The sequence below is a fragment of the Eulemur rufifrons genome, chromosome 18 (genome assembly GCF_041146395.1).
Source record: "Eulemur rufifrons isolate Redbay chromosome 18, OSU_ERuf_1, whole genome shotgun sequence".
NCBI lineage: Eukaryota > Metazoa > Chordata > Mammalia > Primates > Lemuridae > Eulemur > Eulemur rufifrons.
The window spans coordinates 42,011,153-42,038,564 of NC_091000.1; the positions used below are offsets into that span (position 1 = coordinate 42,011,153).

The 27,412-nt window shown below is 39.6% G+C and overlaps 1 protein-coding gene across 1 annotated transcript in view; it reads right to left on the minus strand.

Annotated features, from left to right (window-relative positions):
• Nucleotides 1-27,412, minus strand: part of SPMIP2 (sperm microtubule inner protein 2) — a 79,972-nt gene continuing 52,560 nt past the window's right edge. Inside the window, exon 5 of the mRNA XM_069493260.1 lies at nucleotides 1-196. Coding sequence (XP_069349361.1) covers nucleotides 1-196 — 196 coding nt within the window. The remainder of the gene's footprint in view (nucleotides 197-27,412) is intronic.

Here is a 27,412-nt window from a genome sequence, read left to right on the forward strand (position 1 = left end):
TCATACCTTTTCCTTATTTGGTAGCTTTGGCAGCTTAGGTGGTTTGCAAGCTCTTGGTGACGGTGACTTATTCTGCCTAACAAGAATGGCCCGTTTGGAATTTCTCTGATTGGTTTCCTCGTAATCACCCATATGCCAGGCCATAAAACCGCGACTGTATTTTCCTTGCATATCCAGGATATGAGGTTTTGGTTGCCTGAAATAGGAACAAATTGGTTGGTTCTTAGATGGAACAAATCTAGCAACAAGGCCACCAGTTTTCAGATGCTCGAGATTTGTCTGTTTCTCTAGTAATTTGAGGTGGTTCTAGCCACGTGGCTTGGGAGAGCTGAACACCTGAGCCATCAGCCAGCATTCCGAGAAGTTCCTGGACTGCACCCACTCTACATCACAGGGCTGCTGGAAATGCCAGAAACTACCTGCAGGATGGACACTCATCTAGGATCCTCATCAATGAATGCACTCCTGTGTCATGACTGACCCTTTACATCTTTTCAGAGCCAAGCAGGGAAGACGGTGTGAAGCTGAAGGTGGCACGTTAAGGCTGCGATCTCCTGAGACCCATGCGTTCTCCTGAAGGACATAACCTGTCCTTTTTGAGGTCTCCTGGGCATTCAAGAAAACACCAGCTTTTAGATTCCTAATGCTGGCTTTGGCCATCATTTTAGAGGAAAGATCTAGGCTTCATCCTCTTTCATTGGTGACATCCTTGGGTAGGTTTCAACAGCCCTAAATTAAAACATTATCTCACCCTTGCCTTTCCATCATAAAGACAGGGGATGGTAAGGGTGAGGATTTCCCACCCCATTTGGAAGGCTGCCTTTGCTCAGAGAGCTCCTCGCTCTTCTTATCCACCATCCCGCAACCTGGGCTACCAGAGCCCCTTGGTGGCTACAAAGGTCCCTTTCTAGAATGTTAACTCTAGAATGAGTGTTATGGATTCCCAAGTTCTCTGGACCAAGATTTGTGGTCCAGAGTCTGCAACGCTCTTCATTCATTTAAGAACCTACAAGCACTTGCTAGGTGCCGAGCTCAGTACGAGGTGCTGGGGAGACAGCAGTAGTAAGACACAGTCCCTGTCATCATGGAGCTTATACACCAGTGGGGGAGACAGATAAGTAAGCGAAATCCTTGGGAGGTAATAGGAAGAAAAATAAAGACATAAAGAATAGAAAATCTGGGGCATGCTATTTTTGTGAGGATAGGCAGGCGAGGAAGAGGTGATGTTTGAGCAGAGAGCTAAATAAGCAAAAAGAGTGAGCGATCCTCCTCACAGCACAGGGGGTCAGACACACCCTTCCCATTCACAGAAATCGCAGAATCCCTGCGGTGGGAGGGAAGCGGTCAGGGCTCTCTGCAGCAAACCCTCCACTGACATCCCATAGCCCTAGAGTAAAGTCCCAACTCCACAGCATAGCATACAGAGGTGTTTGTCGTCGCTGGTTGTTTTTTGTCTGTTTTCCTTTTTTAAATGGTGACAAGCCCTTCTGGTCCACTCTCCCCTGCCAGTCCCTACTCTCAGACACATTCACAGTCCCTCCTGTGCCATCACTTCCCCCATGAGCTCTGGAGAAGCCACACTGTCAGACCTGCAGCCTTTGGCTTCAATATTTCCTTCTGCTTGGAATTCCCTCTCTCCTCCTTTCCTTGAAAACTGCAGCTAAGGTAGGGCTTTAAATAAACATCACCATTTCTGTGAAGTCTTTCCTTATTCCTGACAGACAGCAATTTTTCTCCTTCGATGGCAGTTAATATTTGATTTCTTTCATAGAAACTTTTTTTTTTTTTGAGATGGAGTCTCACTATGTTGCCCAGGCTGGTCTCGAACTCCTGGACTCAAGTGATCCTCCTATCTCAGCCTACTGAGTAGCTGGGACTACAGCCAGGTTAATTTTTCTGTTTTTTGCAGAGACAGGGACTCACTATGTTGCTCAGGCTGGTTTTAAACTCCTGGCCTCAAATGATCTTCCCACCTCAGCCTCCCAAAGGGTTAGGATTACAGGCATGAGCCACCAAACCCGGCCAAATTCAAGAAACTTTGAAGGGCAGGATACCTGATGATTAGAATACAGGAAACAGATATTGCTTACAGTTTATATTAGTTTGATTAATGATGCATACGAAAACTATTTCATGCAAATGTGTCACCTTTTCTTTACAATAATGCATACAAGTAACTATACAGAATAGTTTAGAAAAGAAAAATCCTTGCACGTACTTCAGTCTTCCCTTAGGGACTAAAATATTTTGTAGTCTTCTACTTTAAATTCAGAATGTCCTATGTCCCTGAATCTTGAATCGCCAAGAGCAATGGAAAGTTAAAAATTAGCTGTAATTCAAAGATTTTAAAGGTCTTATAAGAATACTGGCCACATCAATGATGGGCATATACCTGTACTATATTGAACTTACAAATGAGCCCCAAAGTCTAAAGAGATAAACCAAGGAACAGAAGGTCTCACTGCAGACGAGGCATGAATGCTGGGCCCCCAGTCACGATTAGGTGTTGGAGCACACGAGCCCCCGCAATGAACACCAAACATTCTTAGTGCGACACTCTTACTACTTGATTATTATATTAAGTAGATCCCTAAGGGTCAGATACTTATTTGAAACAATTTCAAGCTTACAGAAATGTTGGAAGCACAGTACAAAAGCTTCTTTTCCTGAACCATTTGAAAGCACATCATTGACAGGATGCCTATTATCCCCAAATACTTCAGTGTATAATTCCTACAAAGACATTTTACATAACCTAAACATAACCATCAACATCAGAAAAAATCAGAAAATTAACATTTTTATATTACGACCGGCTAATCTTCAGACATCATTCAAGTATGGCCAATTGTCCCAATAACGTCCATTTTGCAAAAGGATCTAGTTCAGAGTCTCACATTACATTTCATATTCACATCTCCTTCACCCTGGAACAGTTTCTCATCTTCCTATGGCCTTCAGACACCTTGATACTTTTGAAGATACAGGCCAGTTATTTTGTAGAAGGCCCTCGATTTGGGTTTATCTTATGTTTCCTCTTGATCAGATTTGGGTTATGCATCTTTGGCAGGAATAACACAGAATGGCCATAGTTTTGACTTATCCCACTACTGATGAGGTTCACTTAGGTCACTTGCTCAATTAAAGTGGTATCTACCAGGGTTCTCCTTTGTAAAATTACTTTTGCCCTTTTATTAATTCATGGGAAAATACCTTAAAATGATGCAAAATTCTCATTCCATATCAAATGTTTTATTTTTTTATATTTGTTTAAATAAATAAATTTGTTTACTTCAGTATGGACTCCTGGTTTCCTATTTTATCCAATGGGCAATAACCCATCACTAATGCTATTCATTCTGACACTCAAGTTGTCCCTGATTTGGTAGTAGGAGCCCTTTCAATCGGCTTCTGTGTCCTTGTGACTATATCCTTGTTGTTCTTTGAGCATTTCCTTTTTTTTTTTTTTTTTTTTTTTTGGTACAAAAAATGTCCCAGGTTCATCTTTTCCTGACCCAGCCCTGGAATAATGCATTTTGCGAAGGACCTCTAGTCCCTTTTAGTGGAGAATGGTATTTAGAACCAAGATCTGGGTTCTAAGCATTTTTATTACTATAGGGGTGACACTGCTCCTGAACCATAGTTTTCTTCCTTTCCATATCTGTAAATTTCTTCTATTATGGTGATAAACCTGGCTCCCATTCCCTTTATATGTATATTTATTTGATCAGTCTCCCTCCCTGTCTATAACCAATCTCCCAGTACCACCACCATTCCTTCTGCCTTGTGCATACCCTCCTCACACCACTTGGAATGTGATGCCCTCATCCTGGATACTCCCTACCAGACACCCTTCTCACCTGCACTGGACCACCACAGTCCTCAACTCCCCACTCTGGAGCCACCACACCACCAGCTAATTTTTTTTTTTTTTTTGTAACTTTTTTGTAGAGATCAAATCTCACTATGTTGTCTAGGCTGGTCTCTAGCTCCTGGCCTCAAACAATCCTCCTGCCTTTGCCTCCCAAAGTGCTGGGATTACAGGCATGAGCCACCATGTCCAGCCTGATCATTTATGATGGTTACATCTTGACCAGTCTGAGCAAGAGCAAAACCCCATCTCTGCATAAGATAGAAAAATTAGCCAGGCATGGTGGTATGCACTCTGTGCCCCCACCAAGAAAACTGTTATGTCTTCTTGGTGGACTGACCATTTTATCACTACAAAATGTCCTCCATTTCTGATAAAATTTTTCCCTCAAAGTCTAAATTTTCTGATATTAGAATAACCATTCCAACTCTCTTTGATTACCACATGATATATCATTTAATATATATATATATATATGTATATATATATATTTTTTTTTTTTTTGGAGACAGAGTCTTACTCAGTGACCCCAGGTAGCGTGCAGTGGCATCAGCACAAGCTCACCACAACCTCAAACTCCTAGGCTCAAGTGATCCTCCTGCCTCAGCCTCCTGAGTAGTTGGGACTATAGTCACATGCCATGAAGTTCGCCTAATTTTTCTATTTTTAGTAGGGACAGGGTCTTGCTCTTGCTCAGGCTGCCACTAATTTCTGAGCTCAAGCAATCCTCTCACCGTGCCAGAATTACAGGCACAAGCCACCATGCCTGGCCTATCTTTTACTTTTATGTGTGTCTTTTAATTTAAAGTTTATCTTTTATAAGACAGCATATAGTTGGATCACAGTTTTTGTTTTTTGCTTTGGTCAATCTCTGCCTTTTGATTGGAGTGTTTCATCCATTTATATTTAATGTAATTATTGATAAGCTAGAATTCATGCCTGTTATTTTCCTATTTGTTTTCTATATGTCTTACATCTTTTTTCTCTACTTCCTCATTACTGCTTTCTTTTGTGGTAAATAGACATTTCCTAGTATACTATTTTAACTCCCTTGTTTTGTCTTTTACTATGTTTTTGAATTACTTTCTTAGTGGTTTGCCTGGGGATTAATATCTTAATTTAAAATAATCTGGTTTGGATTAATGACAACTTAATTTCCATAACATAAAAAACTTTGCTTCAATGTTACTCCATTTCCTCCTTCCTCCTTTGTGCTATTATTTTTACACAAACTATGTTTTTCTAAATTATAAGCCTATCAATAGTTTTATAATTGTTTTATGCAGTTATCTTTTAAATCAAAGTTATAAATGAAAAATATATTAATACTGACTTTTTAATATACCTATGTAGTTACCTTTACCAGTGCTTTTTATTTCTTCATGTGGATTCAAGTTACTGTGTATAGTCCTTTCATTTCAGCTTGAAAGACTCCTTTTAGCATTTCTTATAGGGCAAGTCTGTTAGTGACAAAAATCTCTCAGTTTTTGTTTCTCTGAAAATATCTTAATTTCTCCTTCATTTTTAAAGCATAGTTTTACTAGATGTAGAATTCTTGGCTGACAATCTTTCTTTTAACACTTTGAATAGGTCATCCCATTGCTTTCTGGCATCCATGGTTTCTGCTGAGAATTCAGCTGTTAATCTCATTGAGTATCACTCATACACGATGGTTACTTGTCATTTGCTGCTTTTCAGATTCTCTCTGTCTTTGCTTTTCCACAGGTTGACTATGACATATATACATGTAGATCTCTTTGAGTTTATCTTACTTGGAGTTTGTTAAACTTCTTGGAGTATAAATTACTATTTTTCATCAAATTTAGGATGTTTTTGGCTATTACTTCTTCAAATATTCTTTCTTCTCTTTCTCTCTCTCTCCTCTGCTTCTGGGATTATATGCTATGTTGATACACTTGGTATCCCACAGTCTTAAAGGCTCTGTTCATTTTTCTTTTTTTATTCTTGTTTCTTTCTGTTCCTCAGACTGGATAATATCAATTGATCTACAGTCAAATTCACTGATTCTTTTTCAATAGCACAAATCTGCTACTGAGCTCCTCCAGTATATTTTTGTTATTGTAATTCTCAACTCCAGATTTTTTTTTTTTTTTTTTTTTTTTTGGTGGTGGGGGAGACACTGTTGTGCCCAACCTGGACTGAAACTCCTGGAGGACACTCCTGTCTCAGCCTCCTGAATAATTGGGACTACAGTCATGCACCACTGCACTCAGCTCCATAAGACCTTCATGCTGCTGCTTCTTGTTGGTTTTGGTGGCGGTGGTGATAATATGGATGTTTGTTTAGTGACTTTCTTGAACTACTGTAAAGTCTCTCATATGTGCCCCCTGAAGCTTCTGCTTGGTTAGTTTAGTGGTCAGCTAAGTATTGGGCAGAAATTCCCTTAAATGCCTTAAACCAATAAGATTTCTGGTCTTTGTATGTGTTGAGGCATACCTTCAATGCCCTGGCAGTAAGATTACAATTCTGCCTTACCCTTCATTTCTTGCTTGCATAGAGCTTCAAGAACGGCCAAAGATGAGAGATTAAGTCCTTTTCAGGTCTTTCCATGGCATGCACACAGCCCTGCACATGTGCACATATGAACAGACACCTCACCAAAGAAGATATACAGATGGAAAATATGCCTATGAAGACAATGCCCAATATCTTATGTCATTAGGGAACTCCAAATTAAAACAAGTTACACTACACACCTATTAGAATAGCAACAATGCCAAAAACTCAGAACATCAAATGCTGGTTGTGGATGTGGAGCAACAGAAACTCTCTCTCTCTCTCTCTCTCTATATATATATATATATACACACATACATACATATATATATATATATATATATATTTAGCTGTCCATATAATTTCTTTCTATTTTTAGTAAGGATGGGATCTCGCTCTTGCTCAGGCTGGTCTTGAACTCCTGAGCTCAAATGACCCACCCGCCTCGGCCTCCCAGAGTGCTAAGATTACATGAGTGAGCCACCGCGCCCGGCCAGTAACACAATTTCAGATGCCACAAAGATCATTGTTCTGGCCAATTTTCTTAAATGGTCCATTAATTGCTACAAGCATTTGGCTCATTTCCAGTGTTTTGAAAAAAGATGATTTTGATGATTTTTGCCAGTGTTCTTATTTCTTTTTGGAGGAGCATATTTTTGGAGGTCCTTACTCCACCATTCCTGAAGTGCTCCCCAAACTGAATCACTGTAAAACAAATTGGAGACTATTTAAAGAAAAAATTGTCTATACCTTCTGTTTCCTCTTCATTTGTCTCTCCCTCCATATATTGCACTCTACCTTGGGTTGTCATTACTTCATTGTAATGGTTCTCACCCCAGCCAGTAGTAACCTCCCTTTTTAGCTTCCAAATCAAATCATCTCTTTTCAGGCTTTCTAATGACTTCCTCGAGTGTTATTGACATTGTCCTCCTCTTGGACTCTCTTTCCATGGTAGACTTGAAAACCAACAACATTACTTCTAATATTATTTCATTTACATTTCTTTTGGAAGAATATTTTTTTCTTTTTGCTCCTTTACCATTGGTATCCTTGATTCTCATCTCTTCATATATTACCACCCTCCTTCAAACCAAGGAATAGTATCTATATTCACAGATCTAACTGACACCAACCAGTGATGTTTAAATTTTTTATTTTCAGTTCTGTAATCTAAAAATGTTCAGCTTCTTACTGGACATTGTACCAGGATATCTCATAACCAATCATAATAATACTTTCTAGCATTTATAGAGATATAGAGATATATGAGGTTACAGACACTATGCTAGTTGATTTATATGTATTATCTCTAACTTTCATAATTACATATAATAGATATCATTTTTCCTTTTTTTTTTTTTTTTTGAGACAGAGTCTTGATCTGTTGCCTGGGCTAGAGGGCAGTGGTGTTGTCGTAGCTCACTACAATCTCAAAATCCTAATTTTTTCTATTTTTAATAGAGATGGGGTCTCATTCTTGCTCAAGCTGGTCTCAAACTCCTAAGCTCAAGGAATCCTCCTGCCTCGGCCTCCCAGAGTGCTAGGATTACTGGCATGAACCACCACGCCCAGCCTCATTTTTCATTTTTTACATATCCAAGATAAAACTGCCAAAAAGCAGAAAAGCTGGAACTTGAACTTGGAATTGTTTTATTCTAAAAACATGTGATTACCTCATCTGTAAAATAGGGATAATGGTATAGTACCTATTTTTTATGAGGATTAAATGAGTTAATACTTATAAAGCACTTAAAACAGTATCTGGCCCATAGTAAAACATTCATGAACATTAGCTATATTATTATTATTATAGGATGCTACCTCTCAGCCCATCTCTCTATCTCCCTACTTTCTCTCCCCACCTCCAACCCCCCCAAAACCCTCTCCTTCCTGTGTTCCCTATTTTGGTCAATGACATAACCATATACTCCATCACCCAAGAGAGACATATCAGAATTAGCTTTCACTTTTACTTCTCCTCTATCCCTCCACATTTAGTTGGTTGCCAAGACTGAGTCTTTTTCTAAACTATCTCACCACCCCCAGCTCTCTAATTCAGGCTCCCATCATTGTGATAATTGCAATATCACTTAACTTGTCTTCCTCAGTCACTCCTTCCTCTGCTCCATCCACTCATCAAACACTGTCCCACACCTATTATGTGCCAGGTATTCTTTCTAACACATGGATTTAATTATATCATTTCCCTACTTAAAATTTTAAAACAATAGTTCATTGCTTAATAGATTTAAGCTCAAAATCTTCAGTATGGAAAATATAACATTGAACAATCTGATCCCTGTACTGTAATTCCAGCCTTGCCTTTCACCACACTTCCAAATCAATACCCTACATTTTAGCCATACCAGACAACCAGTCATTTTCTCAACACATCATGAAAGGTGAACGTTTGCTTGTGCAATTCCTTATGGTTAGAATTCCTTTCCTGCCTCCACCTCCCCTCTCTTTTGATTTTCCATGCAGCCTTTCAAAATGCAGTTCAAATGTTACCTCTCCTATAAAACATCCCTCAATGTGTGCCCACTTTCAACTTTGGAGCACAATTACTTCCTTTCTTCCCCACAGAACACTGTTCATTCCTATCAAATATATCACACTTGGTGTTGTCGTGTTGACTCTCTCCCTCGGTAAATCTGTGAGTGAAGGGAGGGAACCATTCCTTACTTTTTTGTATCTTCAGTGTCTAACAGAATTCCTGACATAGAACAGTCAATTTTGTTTGCTTCTATAAAGATGACAAAAAAATATATATAAATGTTTTTTCTCTCTCCAACAACAGAGACTGTGACGGCACACAATAGAGGCTTTGGGGTGTGGGGGAATTGATTTTAAATAATAAAGCATGTTGAAATTTTCCTTAAAAACTGTTGGGTTATTTGAGAAATGACCAAGATTTTCCTAGCAGCCTGAACAGGGGAGAAATGGGATGAGGAGATAAAACAGACTTGAGTACTCAGTTAGGAAATGACTGGCTGTGCCTAGCTTATGTAACTGTCTAAAACAGATGGGACAAACTTGACATTCATCGTGACACTTCTGCCAGAGAAAACACTCTGGACGGCTGGAGGGGGTTGTGCCGGGGGTGGTGCTATTGGTCTCCAGTCTTCCCACTGCTCTGCGCCTCGAGCTGGGCCCACAGCGGACTCAGTGGCAGCCATTTTCATTCATGACCAAACAATCCAATGAATTCTTGGTATGTTGGCAAAATAAAGAGCTTGAAAAAAATATGTTTACTTAAATGGATCAAAATAGCTGATTATTCTGGAGAACTGACCACCTGGGTCTTTCCCAGAAAGAAACCTTCTTCTTCTGTATTCACTATTCTGACCCACACCTTCTGGGCTCTCCCTGGTTGACTAAAAATAGTTCTAATAAGTGGTCAAATTACTGTCTTTTTGGATTCCAAAGTTAAAGAAAGAAAATTACTGTTTAAGTTCCAGTGAGTCAGTCTAATATAAACCCCAGAAACAGTCATTCACTTGAGTTTCAAATGGGGAAATTATGTGGAAACTTCCCTTTGGGGCTTCAGCATTTTCCTTGCGGCATCGTAAAGTGACGTCACTCTGTGGACTCACGTGTTTCTAGCTTGTGAAGAGGCCCGGTGCCATATCTGCACTGCGACCTAGAAGCACGACTACCTGTTTTCTCAGCAAGCTAGTTCCCCTCAGATGTTTGCTTTCTCACAGTGTCATTGATTTCTGCTCTTTCCATTCCCAAAAGTACTAAAAAGCCATTGATGGCACATGGAAATTTTTGAGAAACGCATTTAGAAACCATTTGGCAGGATCTGTGCTTTCTGGGAGAACAAGCCTTCTCTCCCTGTTATTTTCTCTTTGGAACATTTGCAGGAAAACAAGACCCCTGCTCTTGAAAGATCTTTTCGAGTAGTGTATGGTGTAGTCCACACCTACAGACAGAATCTTACAGGGGAATCACTATTAGGAACAAAGATGTGTTTAATCATGTTTTCCTTTGCTAAATTGGCTGTCCACATAGGTGGGGTGGGTGTTACTGCTGACACAGGCAGCCACATATGGGGTATGATTTCAGCGACAGTGGCTGCCTGAGAAAATACTCCCTTCTGTCCTACTCTGCTCCTGCTTTCTTTCCAGAAGTAGAGACAGGCTTCCAGTACACACAGAGGAACAATAAGGCAGTATTACCTGGCCCTTCTCAAGACAGTATATTTTGAAGGGTTAGTACCACACATGCAGAACTGAGGAAACGGGGGACACTAAAGGTCCATTTCAGACATACCGTAATTGAGTCCAACCTTATTTCTTCCACACTGATCTCCCTTTGCTCCCTGCCTCCGTAGAATCATACACGATAATATTGTGTCTTGTTTTCAAAACATTTCATCTTAATCCTCTGGGAAAACACTTATTTGATCCTGGATCAACAGCTGTCATGGAGATGATTAAAAGCAGGAAGTTAACCTGACATTTTGTATTTGAACAAACAAATGACTATACAACCATATTTAGCAATTAGTAATCGAGAAAAATTTCAATGTTAATGAGTTTATCCAAGGTTAGTTGTTGCCCAGGAGATTTGTGGGAAGTAAAAAGAGAAAGGGACTTATAAAGGAGCTCACAGAGATTTATCTGGAAGGCATGAGTCACGCTTACTTGTTTTATGTTCAGTCTTCGGGATGCTGGGAAAATTGAGGGTCAACCTCTGAGTGGTAGCATCCTATTTAAAATAAAGGTCCAAAGCAATATTGATCTGACTAATTAGGACAGTTTGAGGCACTTAGTAGCCTCAAGATCCAGAAGATCTATATGTTCTCCTATTTTTAGACAATAAGCGTGTGAGCCAGAGTTCACTGAGCATGCACCTAGGATGTGTTCAGCCATGTACCAGGTCCTCTGGGAAACCACACAGAAAGCTCATAGTCTGTGTCATATAGACACATGACAAAAGGCAAAAACATTAGCATATGAATAAACAATTGCTTATTCACTGCTGTATCTATGAGTAAAATGGTTATTCGATGGCAATAAACTTCCAAGGATGAGTACTTATGATGAAATATGAAAGATAATTTTTTATACCTGCTCAAATCTTTTATTCTTGTTCAGGAATTTCCTCTCTCCCAAAATGGCAAAAATGTCTACGATCAGTTTTACATCATTAACAATTCAAAAACAAGGCCAGGCGTGGTGATTCACACCTGTAATCCTAGCACTCTGGGAGGCCGAGGTGGGAGGATCACTTGAGCTCAGGAGTTCGAGACCAGCCTGAGCAAGAGAGAGACCCCCATCTCCAACTAAAAATACTAAAAACAGAAAAAATTAGCCAGCTGTGGTGGCACATGCCTATAGTCCCAGCTACTCAGGAGGATCACTTGAGCCCAGGAGTTGGAGGTTACAGTGAGCTAAGACGGCGCCATGGCACTCTAACTCAGGTGACAGAGCAAGACCATTTCTCAAACAAAACAAAACAACTCAAACACAAATTTATGAAATGTGTCTTCATATCTATAGGTACAAATTATTTTGCAAAAATAGGTAGGAATTATTTATAAACAAAACTGTATATTCCCACATCAGTATGAAATCTATACTGTCTCAAGAACAAAAATGAAATCCCATCCCAAGGTGGTATTTGGGAACACACAAGAGTAGTCTTCCCATGTTGCCAGTGTAACTATCTCAGACATATGAATGTTGCTTGAACACTTTCTTTTTTTAAAAGGAAGGCAAAACAGAATTTAATCATATTTAGTTTTCCTTTAAGAAGGAAAAGCCCACTTTCTTGGACTCTCTGCTATAAGGAGGGCATCAAAAGATTGTACAGTTTTGCAAAATTACATGCACCATATGCTTTCTTTTTTCTTTCTTTCTTTTTTTTTTTTTTTTTGTTTGTTTGAGACAGAGTCTCATTCTGTTGCCCGGGCTAGAGTGCTGTGGCATCAGCCTACCTCACAGCAACCTCAAACTCCTGGGCTCAAGCGATCCTCCTCCCTCAGCCTCCTGAGTAGCTGGGACTACAGGCATGCGCCACTATGCCCGGCTAATTTTTCTCTATTTTTTAACTGTCCATATAATTTCTTTCTATTTTTAGTAGAGACAGGGTCTCGCTCTTGCTCAGGCTGGTCTCGAACTCCTGAGTTCAAACAATCCGCCCGCCTTGGATTACAGGCATGAGCCACCGCGCCCGGCCACCATATGCTTCAAACCTCAGATTGTGACTATTTTGATTTGATTTATTGCTTTTATTTCATAGAAAACACAGCCACTTTATTTGAAAGGCTTGTTAAATATTCTTCTGCTGTACTAAAGTAAAGAATTAATTGAAACAAGAAAGGTCTCACATTACCCTAAGTGAACACTCCTTCATTAATTTGCCAGATTGTTGTCCCCAAGCTCCAGAATGTGAAAAATGCTGTCCTTGCCATAGTGACGTCACCAGCATGTTGCTGGTTGCCCTTATGGGCTCCAGCTGGGCTCGTAGTTATACTGGCTATGCACTCTAAATCAAATATACCGTCTTCCCATACAGAATAACATACTGCAAAAGGTTACTGTTGCCGAGAGTTTGTCCATGATGTAGAAATACACAGAGGTGCTTATTGATTTTCCGTCAGTATTTTTCAATGATTTATAGGGAGTGACGATCACTTTAGGTTTTCTTGTGCACATAAGCCTCAGAGGCAGCTGTCCAAAATCTTCCCAGAAATTCAGCATATCAGATCATCTAGTGTCACCTATTAGGAGTCTTAAATATAATTCTTGATGTTCCCAGAGATATGGGAGATTTCAGATAAGACATTCAGAAAGTTCTGCCAATTTCAGCAGCTCAGAGCTTCTGAAATGCCAAGTCCAGGGCCTTCCTTCGTGCTGGTGCTTCCCAGGCATCAGTTGCATATTTGTGTATCAGAGAGGAGGCAAGAAGGGAGAGCCATGTTTATGCCAGCTGCTTGCTAGCAATTAGAGTGAAAGCCAGTCGGCAGACTATGGCAGGAGTGACTCAGTTTAGTTTTGGATAAGTTTGATCTATCCAGATGGTAAATCTTGACCTTCATTAACAAAGGATGAAGTTAATACAATTTATTTTTAGTTTGTGAATTTTAAATATACACAGAAATAGGCAAAATAGTATAAAAATCCCCAGTATTTATCACTCTACTTCAAAAATCAACTTATACCCACTCTTATTTAGTTTCTATCCTATTTACTAATCCCACTCCAACCCCGCCAAGACATATCCTTCTGGTATGACTTTCAAAAATATAAAAACTATTTTTCTTAACATAATCACAATACCATTATTTCTCCTAAAAATTTAATAATTTCATCAAATGTTCAACATTCAAAAGTCTAATCTGTCTCATAAATGTTATAATTTCTAACTGTTGGAACAATCCAAATAAGTTCCACACCTTGCAATTGGTTAAGTTTCTTTTAATCCATAGGTTCTCTCTTATCTCTTTTCTTCTCCTCTTTCTTCTTCTCCTTTTACCTTTTTCTCCTTCTCCCAATTAATTTGTTGAAAAAACTGGGTCATTTTTCCTATAAAATTTCCCACAATACATTTTTCTGATAACATCTCCACGATGTCATTTAACATTTCCACTGTCATCTTATTTCTTACACATTGTTAGTTGGATTTAGAGGACTGATCTGAGTCGGGTTGGGTTTTTTGGCAAGACCTCTGTATTAGTTTGCTCGGGCTGTCATAACCAAGTAGCACAGACAGGGTGGCTTAAGCAACAGAAATGAATTTTCTCACAATTCTAGAAGCTAAAAGTCCAAGATAAACATATCTACAGAGTTGGTTTCTTCTGAGGCCTCTCTCCTTGGCTTGTAGATGGCTGTCTTTATCCTGAGTCTTTACATGGACTTCCTCTGTACTTGTCCCTCTTTTTATAAGGACACCAGTCATATTTCTTCTTTTTATAATCCTACAGTTAGGATAGGATTAGGGCCCACCACAATGATGTCATTTTAACTTAATTACCTCTTTAAAGGCCCTATATCCACACACAGTCACATTCTAGATTGGTTAGAACATCACCATATGAATTCAGGGAGGGACACCATTCATCCCTAACCACTACTTCTTAGGTGGTGCTGTGTTCTTCCATCGAGAGGAATATCACATACCTGATCACCTCTCTTGTGGTTTTGGTAGCCAATGGATGATTAATGCCTAGATTTATTAATTTATTAGGGTTGGCAAAGTGATGATATGTCCTAATTCTATTATTCCTTTAACTGGATTACTTTAATTTTTTAAAAAGTCATCTTATTTTCTATTTGGTTATGTAGTGATACAATTTGTATTGCAAAGGTGGAATTCATGTTTAACTCTTTGCTTTTATTTACCATTTTCAAAATGACTTGTTTTATTAGAATCCTCCAATGTGACTGGTTGTATTTTTAAAGTGACACTATGAACTCATGAATATTCATGTCTATGTTTGTGAATATGTATGATGTAGGTTAATCCATTAGTTATAACCCATACTGTTAAAGTTATCGTATTTTTTTGGCCAGTGGAAATTTCTCCAGGTTTGGCTCCTAAATCCCTTAGACAGGCCTGTGGTAGTCTTCACTGGCTTCCTTGCTGTCTGGGATACCAAGGCTTATCTGTTTCATTTCACTTCTTTCTCCAAACCCAGAATCAGCCATTTCTTCAAGAAGCCCTGATTCCTTTTAGTGGAAAAGGTATTTAAAGAATCTGAGTACTAGGGGAGCACACAGCTACTGAGGTGATCTGTGTCTAGGCCTTTACAGTGACTAGAGCAATGAAAGACAATGTAAACACACAATCATTCACATTTATATACATGTGTATATGTACACTATATGTATGCATACAGATAGGCAAACAGACAGATATATATAACCTTCGATCAAATTCAGGGTTTGTCTTTCAGCTCTTTTATCGTAGCATCTGCATTTCCCTTCTCCCACTCCAAGAATCCTAGTACTAACCCAAACCAGGAATGATTGAATAAGAACATCATATTGTTGTTCGTTTGCTGTATCCCACAATACACCCACAGCAAAATCAGCGTAACAATACCCACACTTTTATAACACTTTTTGCTGTTCTTTTTCCTCTTAGGGTATACCCCACTAGAGATTTATACTCAAATTGCTGTATTTTAAATCCCTTGAAATAATTCTTCTCTGTGTGTTAAACTATCAACTGGAAACACATTTAGTCTTTTTAAAATTTTATATTTAAATTAATTTATTTTTAATTAGGTAAAATATGTATATGGTTTCAAAGTCAAGTCAAGGACGGAAGCAGCATTGCTCTTCTATTTTTTTTTTTTTTTTCTTATTGCTGTCACTACCATATGCGTCTAACGAAGAGGAAGGGATGTTGGTACCATGGTAGATTTGGAGGAGGAGGTGACGCCTGAATCATGTCTTACTGAACAGCTGCAAAGGGTGACTTAGATTCTGGGAGAAACTGTCTCTGAGGCCCTAGCTCTGTTCAGTGAGGAAAACATTTGTTCTTCCACCCACCATGTAATTCGTCTTTGAATTTTAATGAGTTAGCCCTTAGGCTGCTAGACAGAAAACAAGCAGCAGCATTCTGGATAAACTCTGCCATCTTCATACATTGCTGCAGAGGCTAGAAATGAAAAGTTGATATTATCAAATATGTGGTAATTGTGCTCCAAGGTAATTCATATGAATGTGTGAAATTCCATGTCTAAAATAGCCTCTTAGAATCTAAATCCAGCAGTTCTAGAAGCTAACTTCTACCCAATCTTCAAGCTCAGGTGACCTTATTGGTCACCTTTTGGTCCAATATTTATGGGCTACCGTTTTGTAGTCCATAAATATTTCTATTGCTACATTCTAATATACTCTAATATGATTATCTGTTTATGTGTCCCCCACCTTCACTAGATGATAAGTTCTTTTAGGGCAGGAACTATGTCCTATTTGCTTGGTGCTATACTTGTCCATAGTTTGGGTGGAACAAAGAACAGAAGTAACACTGCTGAAAATTGAACTAGAGTTATAGAGAACATGAGATGCTCTCAAGGATCGTATTATGAGTCAACATTTATTTATTTATTTATTTATTTTGAGACAGAGTCTCACTCTGTTGCCCAGGCTAGAGTGAGTGCCGTGGCATCAGCCTAGCTCACAGCAACCTCAAACTCCTGAGCTCAAGCGATCCTCCTGTCTCAGCCTCCCGAGTAGCTGGGACTACAGGCATGCGCCACCATGCCCGGCTAATTTTTTCTATATATATTTTTAGCTGTCCATATATTTTCTTTCTATTTTTAGTAGAGATGGGGTCTCGCTCTTGCTCAGGCTGGTCTCGAACTCCTGAGCTCAAACGATCCGCCCACCTCGGCCTCCCAGAGTGCTAGGATTACAGGCGTGAGCCACCGCGCCCGGCCATGAGTCAACATTTAAAGATAAAGTGGTGAATAATATACAAACTCTCAACTTAATGTTACAGTCTGAGTTTTGTACTCCATGACTCTACAAACATAAATGTTCGTGTATATCTTATTCTGTATTTTATTATCTCATTTTAAAGCCGTTAATTGTTTAGTTCATCTGGAATTCATTTTATTGTATGCTATGAGGTATAGCTATAATTTTACTTTTTCCAAAAGGTTAGCCAGTTGCCTCAATTCCAATTTTTCTTGGATCCTTTATCAAGGTAGCTTAACTCTTCTAGAGAACAACTGGATAATCTTGCTGATATAAACAAGAGACTTGCTGGTCTCTAACTTCAAGTGGACCTTCCTGGTTTCCTCAAGACCCCTGTTCACATCTCATTCTTATCACTCTTATCAGCTCTCTATAGGACATGGTTTTGTACAAGATTTCATGGACCACTGAGTTATACATTTGAAAAGGATTAAAATAGTACATTTTATGTTATGTCTGCTATACCACCATTAAAAAAATCACTAATTGCCTGAGCAAAAGTGAGACCTCGTCTCTACAAAAAATAGAAAAATTAGCCAGGTCATCCCTGCTGTTTGGGAGGCAGAGGCAAGAGGATCACTTCAGCCCAGGAGTGACCTATGATGACGCCACTGTACTCTATCTGGACTGACAGAGAGAGACTGTCTCAAAAAAAACAAACAAACAAACACAAAAACAAAAACACAAAAACAAAAACAAAATCACCAAAAAAACAAAATAAAATAAATGACTCCATGGAGAACATCAAGGCCATCCGGTCTAAGCTCCGTCAACTATCACCCTAAACCAGCACCCTGAACTTACACGTACAAATACAATCCTATCTCTTTCTCTTCAGTCTCTGGGAATGAAGGATTCCTTCTCCTATCAAGGACCTCCACATTCACCTGTCCCCTTGAACCCGCAATTGCACCCACCCCCCGACACTGCTCCACAGCCCCAAGCCCTTCTCTAGATAAAGTTCTGACACCCTAAAAAAGGCTACACTTGGCCCTTCATCTGCCTCTGGCTACTATTCACATTTTCTTCCCCTTCTTATCTAAATTTTTCAATTTTACCATGACAGGAACTTGTTTATTCAAATGCATCTCCCAATCACCCAACAACTCACTGTATTTGCGCTTCCATCCATCTTTGCCTTCGCCTTCTCCCCAGATTGTTCCATTGGTTCTTATTCTCACAAGGTCTCCAGTGACTTCCTATCTATTCTCTTTGGTGGACACTGCTCAGTCCACATCTTATTTAACTTTGAACATCGGTTCTCCAGGTTCTCCTCAGCTCCTGCTATGTCTTCTTTCACAGCTCTTCCCTTTTCCAATGAGAGTTTGAATCCCTACAATCCTGCCCTGCTTCTCTGGTCTTCTCCCTTCGCATTCACTCATTTTCAGATGTGACCTAAATATGGTGACAGAGAAAGCTTCCATCCAGCTTCACACATCTCTATGCCTGTTTGTCAGTGGATGTCCCACAGGGACTTCACATCCCCACGAACTTGTCGTCTCATCGTCCTGCCCCATTACGGGTCATGTTTCTTCTGTGCTCAGGCTGAGTTGATCCACTATCAGCTCATTCACTCAAACTAGAAATCTGATGCCGTCACTGCCTCCATTGTCACTTTCATCCCCCACATCTGATACCCGAGTCCTGCTGGTTTTACTCCCTAATAATTCTGGAGTCTGTCCCCTCCTGTCCATCTTGATCCCCCTCCCCTAGGTCACCATGAGTCCCCTGAGCCACCCTAACAGACTCTTGCCTGGTGTCCCAGTCTCCGGTAATGCTCCACGCACATCCATCCTTTACCCAAACTGTGAACCTGACCTTATCATTTCAGGTGCTGTATGAAGGGACAGGTGGATACAATTTAAATTCTTTCTTGGCTCTCCCCGTCCTCTGAAGGTCAGAACCCAGGAGTTAACTTGCCCCCGACCGCTTCTCTGGCTTTGCCTGTACCTGCGCCATAGGATCCAGCACTAAAGCTCTCATTTGCATCAATCCATGTGACGGCTATTTCTGAACTTCTGTTACCTGTTCTTGAACCACCCCCTCTGCGTCGCTGCCCTTCCTTTCCTACCTAACCTCACTTCCTCAGACTCTTCCCCAGAGAGCCTCCCAAGCTTCCCTCTCCACCCCTGCTCTGGGTGACGTGCAAACATCCTGGCGTGGTTATGTCACTGCCCTTGTGACTGCACTTCAGAATGATCTGTGTGTCTGCTTTCTGCAGTACACTGTGAGCTGTTTGATGGAAAGGACAGTGCTCTAGAAGTATGTATTGATATACTGACTAAATAAATGAATGGTTCAGTTGAAGGCTTTAAGCCAAAGTAGTCAGAAAAGGGCATTTCTTCTTCATTGAATATCAAAGGGACTATTTGGAATAAAACGAATTACAAGAAAAATACAAATGCTGAACAGAAACTTTCCTTTTGACTATTAATAATTCTAAAATGCCCTTGGCTACAGAGACTTAGTTTTTGTTTTTTTGCATAGTCTCCAAATATCACATAGAGCAGCACAGCTCTCTTCTTCATCATTGTGTCAATAAACTATTGGGAAACCACACCAGCCTCAGACCCAATGGTGACACCAAAGAGAAGCTACATGCCACAGATAGGGCAATTTCACTGAAATCTGAAATTTTACCAAACCCGAATTCTTTGAAATAGTTTGATGCCCCCTACCAGTAAGATGGATATGACACTTGTAACATAACTTGCCCTTTTTTTCCTGTAGTACTCTTTTCAACACATAAACTTTATTTGTCTGGGCCTAAAGTTTTAGCTCATCTGTTTGCTTGTGATTTGCAGTCCTTGCTCTGATTTCATTGCCATAAGCCTTTCTGTTACATCCAGCAGCTATTCTCTCAATAACTCTGGTCTCCTGAAACGTGCTGTAAAAGCTACAGTTCTATCTGAAGTGCTGAGAAATTATAGATGATAGGCCAGTGAATTGTTACTGCCTTTTTCTTACACACTTTAGATGTCAGTATTTTTCATAATTTACATGGAGAGGAATTTGCAGAGAAAGGCCGCATTCTGAAATGAATGGAATTTTTCCTCACCTGAGCATCAAATGATGTATTAGTGAGTTTTCCCCTTAAGAATAACAGCACTGTCTCTTCTTTAGCTAGCTTTTCTTTTAAAAACAACAGCTTTCAAAATTCGTTGCATCTTGTCTTTTTGCTGTAAGTGCTCCATCCTGAGATGAAGCACATTCATTCATTCAATGAACATTTCATGTGCACCCTGCATTTCTCCCTTATGGCACCTACTATGATTGCAATTAAATAATTAATCGTATAGTAGGCTGTTTCTGTCCTATCTTCCCTGAGAAAATGTTCAGGAAGAGGGAACTATGTCTGTCTTGTTCACTCCTGAATCCCCAGGCCTAGCGCACGATGCCTGGCACGCAGTTGGCACTTGGATATTTATAGAATAGATTGGCACCAGCTATCTGTGGGGCCCTGCGACAGTAACCACCACGGGAGCTTTGTACTGACCCGACTTCAGCTGCAGCCTCTCAGGAACCTGCTCCCTCGCTGCTCGGCTGAAGAGGCAGCCAGTGAGGGAGGCCACGGCTCAGGAAAGACAGTGGGAAGACAGTTTTTAGTAAACAGACTTAAAAGGCCAAAGTAGGAATAGGTGCTAAAAATCTGAAAAATTGCAGAACTTTTGCTACTTAATGCTTACGGAAATCCTTCCAATGTGTCAGGTCCTGACAGCCTTAAAAATAAAAAGCTGTCAAGATTTATGGATGCTTTGAGGAAAACAACTCCAAGAAAAAAAGCACACATTTATGTACTAATATATTTTTAAATAGTGGCTGTCATTAAGTCTGTGCTAGCTTAACAACTGGTTTTGGCAGTACTTCTTATGGAATAAAACAGGCAGTTTTCTATACACCACCCAATTAATGCCAAATACAGGCACACCTTACACTTTTCTGAATAAATAAAAAGTCTTGTTTATTCAGGTCAGTGAATAAACTTTAGCACTGAAAGTCCTGGCTTTAGATTAAAATTTTTTCAACTTAGGAGCCCTAACTACTAAAATTCCAGTTGACTATTGCTGTTTCTCCCATAGTATAATTTTTTATTTTTACCAAATAAAATGCTTATGTATGTACATAACAGAGTATTATTCTTTCCATTTTAATTTAGATACATGTAGATAATACACGTAAATAGTACTAAAGTACTTGTAATAAAAACATTCCTCTTCTCTCCCTGCTCTATGCCCTGGCATTCACTTCCCCAAAGCAACCACTTTTAGCCCACTTGGTTCTTCGGGTACTGTATTTAGCACAATATTTGTACACAATAAAAGCTCCCCCTGGAGCCCCCACTTTGCCTGTTCCTATCTGAATTGATAGTTCCCCAGGTCCCTGCATGGCCACATCCCTAGTACTTTCTTTTAACGCTGTCTTGGGAATTCCTTTTGCCTGTCACTTTTGTTGGGTATCTTGTTTACTGGATTGAATTCTTTCTTTTCCCTTATTTTACCCCCTTGTTTTGCTAGATAACCTCCTGGGAAAAAAAATACGTGGAGATACATTTTTTGAGTACAGAAATGCCTGTAAATGTCTTTTTTCTGCCTTCCCACCCACTTGCCCATTGGCTGGGTATAGAATTCTAGGTTAAAAGTCATCTTCTATCAGATAGGGGCATCATTGTCCCAATGCCTTCTAGAGTCCAGTGTCGCTGTTGAGAAGTGTGATACCATATTGATTCCCGATCCTTTGCAGATATCCCAATTTTCCTCTGGAAGGCTTTTGAGTTGTCTCTTCTCATCCCAGTATTATGAAGTTTTACAATGGTATGTCTTGAAGTTTTTGGGGTTTTTTCCCCATTCACACTTGGAGAATTTCAATCTAGAAATTCATGTTATTCCCTTGTGATAATTTTCTTGTATTATTGATTTCCTTACTTCTGTTTTCTCTAATCCCTTTCTGGATCTGTAGTCAGAGATTAGACATTTTAATTAATCTGTTTTCATATTTTTTCTTTCTTCTCCATTTCGTGGACTTTTTGTTTCACTTTTGAAGGATTAACTAAGCTATACAGTATAAAATTTCTATGACATACTGAATCATTATACTGATCACTGTTAGCTAGCTATGAATTTTAATATATGCATTTATAGCATTATTTCAGTCATTTCATTTAATAGATAATAATTATTAATAGAGTGGCATCCTTTGAGAAGTTTCAGTTTTGTTTCTTGTCTTGTTGACCCCATTTGATTACCTTCCTCTTTAACTTTTAAAAGTGTCCTGTTTTGGTTGATTTATTGAGCACTTAGTATGTGACAGTTCTAAGCTCTATATATGTAAAAACACAATCTATACAACAACCCAATGGAATAGATTGTTATCATTTTACAGATTGGGAAACTGAGGCATAAACAGATTAAAGAACTTATCCAAGGTGTCACAGCTAATACGTGGTGAAGCTGAGACTTGAATTCAGGAAGCCTGTCTTCAGAGCCATCACTCTTAATCTCTATATGGATACTGCCTCATAAGTGCTTACAATCCCCTATTTGGGGGGATATGAGGTTATTTCTGACTTTACTGCTAACATACTATTGGACTTCCTTTTAGCTAAATCTTTGGGCATCTCCTTTATTACATACTTGGGAAGGATAAATTCCTAGTGAAACCAACTTGATTCTCAATTCAGTACTTTTCCAACTTGGCCATGCCGCATGCCTCGTGAGCATGGGTGCTCACTAATGAATCCTACAGTTGTGAAAAGGCAACCACAAGAAAGCAGATTGAGAGGGTCAACACTGAAAAGAGGTGTGTCTGTGACTCTCAAGTAAGTGAAAACCTAGGGGAGGTTGTAATTAATTCTGATCCTTAAAACTCATGCTTCTCTGCTCTTCATGGCTGATGCCCAGTTTGGCTGTCCTTCCCCTGGAGTTTCCAGCCTCCTTGACTCCCACCCCATCTACTGACAATAGCCATCCACAGGAACATGAAGTGTCCCTTAAAACACTATTCCTGAGACAAATCTACAAATCAGCAAATAAGTGGCAAATATCAGGAGCCCCCAGTTGGCGAAGAGGCAACTTTGTTGTGACATTAGGTCATCATTTCTTTCTAGAATGTTTGCCTATGAGTAATTCTGTTGATTTCATAATCTCAACAAGTCTTTTACTTGTACATATTTAAAAATTCACCCAAGGAGGCAGCTAGAGATTTTCCTAAAATTCTAAGCCCAGCTTAACTTTCATCTCTCTCAGGAAGTCCTCATGATGGGCTCATCCAGCTTCTCAAGACTGAATTATACCAATCTGTGCTGTTAGAGTACAATCAGGACCAGAACTTGTCTTTTACAGCTAACTCAGCAAATATGTATTGAGTGCCACCTATGTGCCAAACACCACGTTAAATGTAAGGGAAAGAAAGAGAAAGCAAAATACCTCCATGCCCACCATCTCATGGGGAAGATCAATATGCCATGGGGCTGAGTCACAGTCTTCAAACCGGAGTCTGAAGGGAGGCTCCATGGGAAGGTTAAAAGGTTGACAAAAGAAAGAGCACATTCAAGCTAGGTCTTGAAATGTGAATAAGGGTCTCCAGAGAGCTAGAGGTGTTTCCTACTGTGAGCTGCTTCCCGATGGGGGCCCACTGCTTTTCCTTCTATCTTATCTTCTTGAATTAAACTGTTATACCCTGTTTTTATTTCTCTCTCTACTATGAGCTTTTTGATGGTAGGTGCCATACTTTCACTCATCTTTGTTTCCTAAATGCTTTGCTTTAGTACCTACCCACCCAGTATGTGTTTAATAAATGTGGTTAATTTATTAAACATTCTGAGAATACATTCTGGGATACATTCTGAGAAATGTGTCATTAGGCAATTTCCTTGGTGTATGAACATCATAGAGTACCCTTAGACAAACCTAGATGGTACAGCCTACGACACTCTTAGGCTCTAGGGTATAGCCTATTGCTCCTAGGCTATTAACCTGTACAGCACGTTACTGTACCGAACTATGTTATAGATAACTGTAACACAATGGGAAGTATTTGTGTATCTAAACATATAAAAGGTATCACAACAATACAGTGTTATAACCTCACGGAGCCACCATCCTAGATGGTCTCATTTGGTGCATCATTGACTGAAACATCATTATGCAGCACATGGCTGTCATTATTGAATGGAGAATGAATGCTGAATTCCTGGTTTTATGAATAAGTCTAAGAAACAGATGAAGGGAGGGTGCCTTGAGAGAAAGTTTAAAAGTTATTTCAGGTAGAACAAGGAACATATGCCAAAAAAAATGCATCCAGAAAAGAATATGACAGGTTTGAGGAGCTAGGCCTCAGAGAATATGTCAGATCAGCGAGAGATCATGTTTAGGGGGCCACGTCCCCACGTGTGAGCTCCGATTGCAGTGAAATGCTTTCCCTAACTAGGTGACTAACTGAAATATGTCAGGGATGGATGAAAACTCAGACTGCCCGGTGATTTCATTACTTTGAGTAGTTTTCCATAGATTCTCACTACAGGTGTGGGGCAAAGGAAGGGGGAGAAGATTTAGGGTAGATAGTTTCCAAAAGTACTTCATCTAAATTCCCCTTTCTGACCTGTAAAAATGGCAGGGAAATCCAGAATCTGTTTGCTTTGTATGTCAGACAAACACATTATTTCTACTTTTTGTATAATTTGGGATTTCTGGTTTGACATTTTAACTTGAAAGACTGGATTTATATTTAAAAGTTTGCTGATCCACTATCTCTGAGGTAAATAAAATATAGCACACTATGAAAGGAAATGAAGTTTAGCAACTAATCAGTATTCTTCGCTTTTTTTATTTGAGAAGGACATGACCTGAGAACATTTTATTGAACCATGAGCAGAAAGAATGACAAGAACATCATCCCTTTCCAAACTTGTCTACCTCTAAATGTGGCTTCAGAGAAACCCAGTGACTTTGAGATGAATCTTGTACCCAGCTGTTTAATAACATGATAATTACAACCACCTAAATAAGTTGTATTCCAAAGATTTAAAGAAATTCTATCCCTGGACATAATTTTGTTTAAAGCTGAGTGACTCAGAAACATCTAGGACAAAAGATTATGATAAAAGAAAGTTTTCTGTCATGAGAAAAGAGAAACTGAGGCATTCCTGAAGTCAGCCTTCGTATTACTTGGTAAAGGCCTAGAGGATACAGTGAGCTCTTCAGTAATGGCGAGTAGCTTCTACAGAATTCACTCACCTCTTAGAACAAAATAAAAAGCGCTGCCAATTCATCGTTTGCCAAATACATTCTCTTATGACTTTTCTTAATTGGGCTGTAAACTGTTCCTCTATTTTCTATCTATGCTTTTTACTCTGCTTGTGGAAATTAGAAGTAATGTATGTATATACTGGAACACATCCAATTGCAAACAGAAAAGCCTGTATGGAAATGAATAAATCACTGGGTCACATATCTAGAGAAACCTGAGCTGTTTAGAACAAAAGTACGTTTCCTTTAATTAAGAAAAGAGGGTGTTAACCTACACCCAATTGCTACAATCATTCTCCACTGATGTATATTGGGCTGGAATCCTCTGTTTACATCATCTATCTTGAAAGTCTCTGAGCAACTTGACAGTCAGGGCCCTGCTTATTAATTTTTAAATTCTGTACACGTGGCACACAGCAAGTCATCGTTTCATATTTGCTAAAGTACATATTTATTGGTCTTTAAGATGCGATAAATTGTATAACATACCATTGACTTAATACAGCTTTACGTGGAAGGAAAAAAAATCAGCACTACATTTGTGCATTATATTTATAAACAACTATTACAAAACCTGTCCTGATTTCAAGAAAATTAAAATTTAAAAGTGTGCCTCAGAATGGAGGAAATCCTGTAATTGTCCTTTACTGAATGTCTTGTCTCAAAAAGAGAGTGGACTCTTCCCTTCACTGTGTTAGCAGACAAATATTCTTTGACACTGGTAATATAGACTCAAATCATCCCAGTTTCCTACACTGTTTTCTCCAAGGCCACTGATAACTCCCAAACATTTGTCTGTTATTTTCCTTGATTTTTCTGTTTCCTTGTATTAAAGTCTCCTCTTCGAAATTCCTCCCTGGCTTTGGTGGCCTTCCACTGTCCTAAGTCACCCACCTCTATGGCTCCTTTCCTCCTGCAGTGGCTCCCCTTGATCTTGCCCTCAATGTGGGCAACCCCAACAGTACCCTATTCAAGGGTATCCCCTTCTTTTCTCAGCCTTTGCTAGAGGTTCTCAGCCCTTCATCACAATCACTTGTAGAGCTCTTAAAAAATGTCCAAGTCCAGGTCCCACCTGGATCAATAGAATCAGTCAACCTGGTCCAACACACTAGCTCTGTGGCCCTTAGTCATGTGACCTTATCTTAATTTTACAGGTGAAGACATCAAATTTCAGAGACCATGTTAAATCTGCTTCATCAGATTGCTATAATGCTCCCATCTTTATAGCAAATATATTTTTCCATTTGTTTAAAGCCTATGTTTCTTTAAAAATTCAACTCAGACCCTTCACCTTGCCCCAGAGCTCTCCGTAAGCACGTTTGTTTTGGCTGTCGGCAAAGCCCACTGAAAACTCAAGACGGCCTGTAAAAATGAAATCATCTCCTGGCTGATCTTCCTCGAACTGTTCTTGTCACCTTCCAATCCATTCATTCTCCACACAGGACTACAACATTCCAGAATGCTCTTAACCAAAAAATTTGGATCATGCTGCTTCCTATGTTAAACCTTCCAATGAATTCTCTTTGTTCTTAGACTAAAATCCAAATTCCCTCACCTGGCCCACAGGGTCCTACAAAACCTGATCCTCATCTTACTACTCTCCTCATTTATTTCTGTGGGCCGGCAGCACGGGTCCTAACTTGACATTCTCCTTCCTACGTCAGAACATGGCTAATATTTTCCCTCTGCCAGGAATGATCTTATACTCACCCTTTCAATACCAGCCTAATAATCACTTTCTCGGTAAACACTTCTCCAACCCTCCATCCAGGTGGGTGCCCCAGGGAAACCTTCTCTTTAATCCTATAAATACCCTTCATAATGTACTGTTTTGTCACAAACTGGATGGATTAGGGCAGGGGATCATAACTTTTTCCTCAGTATACCTCTGTATTGTTTGATTTGTTGCCACAAGCATGATTTATATTTGCAATTTTAAAAAATGTTTTTGAAGCGTGAAAAACAGTATAATATTTTTAAAAAGCCATACATTTAATCTCTCTCCCCTCCCCTAGAATACAAGTTCCAAGAAGGGCATAAACTGAGACTGGCTTATTGGCTATCATGGCCACGGAATCTAACAGCACTCTGGACACAGGCAGTGCTGAATTTATTCAGTGGATGCTGTTGACTGAGAACACGAAAACTGATGGGGAGGCCAATCACTAACTTTGCCCAGGAAAGAGATGGCTCACAGGCCAATTTAGAGCACACCTGGGCCTATCCGAGTCAGTACCCTATTCAAGGGTATCCTGCCAGCCCAAGAGTGGGGCAGAGAAGCTTTTAAACAGTGTAGGAGTTTAAAGTCTTAGGAGGGAAGCAACATTTGGGTTATTGGT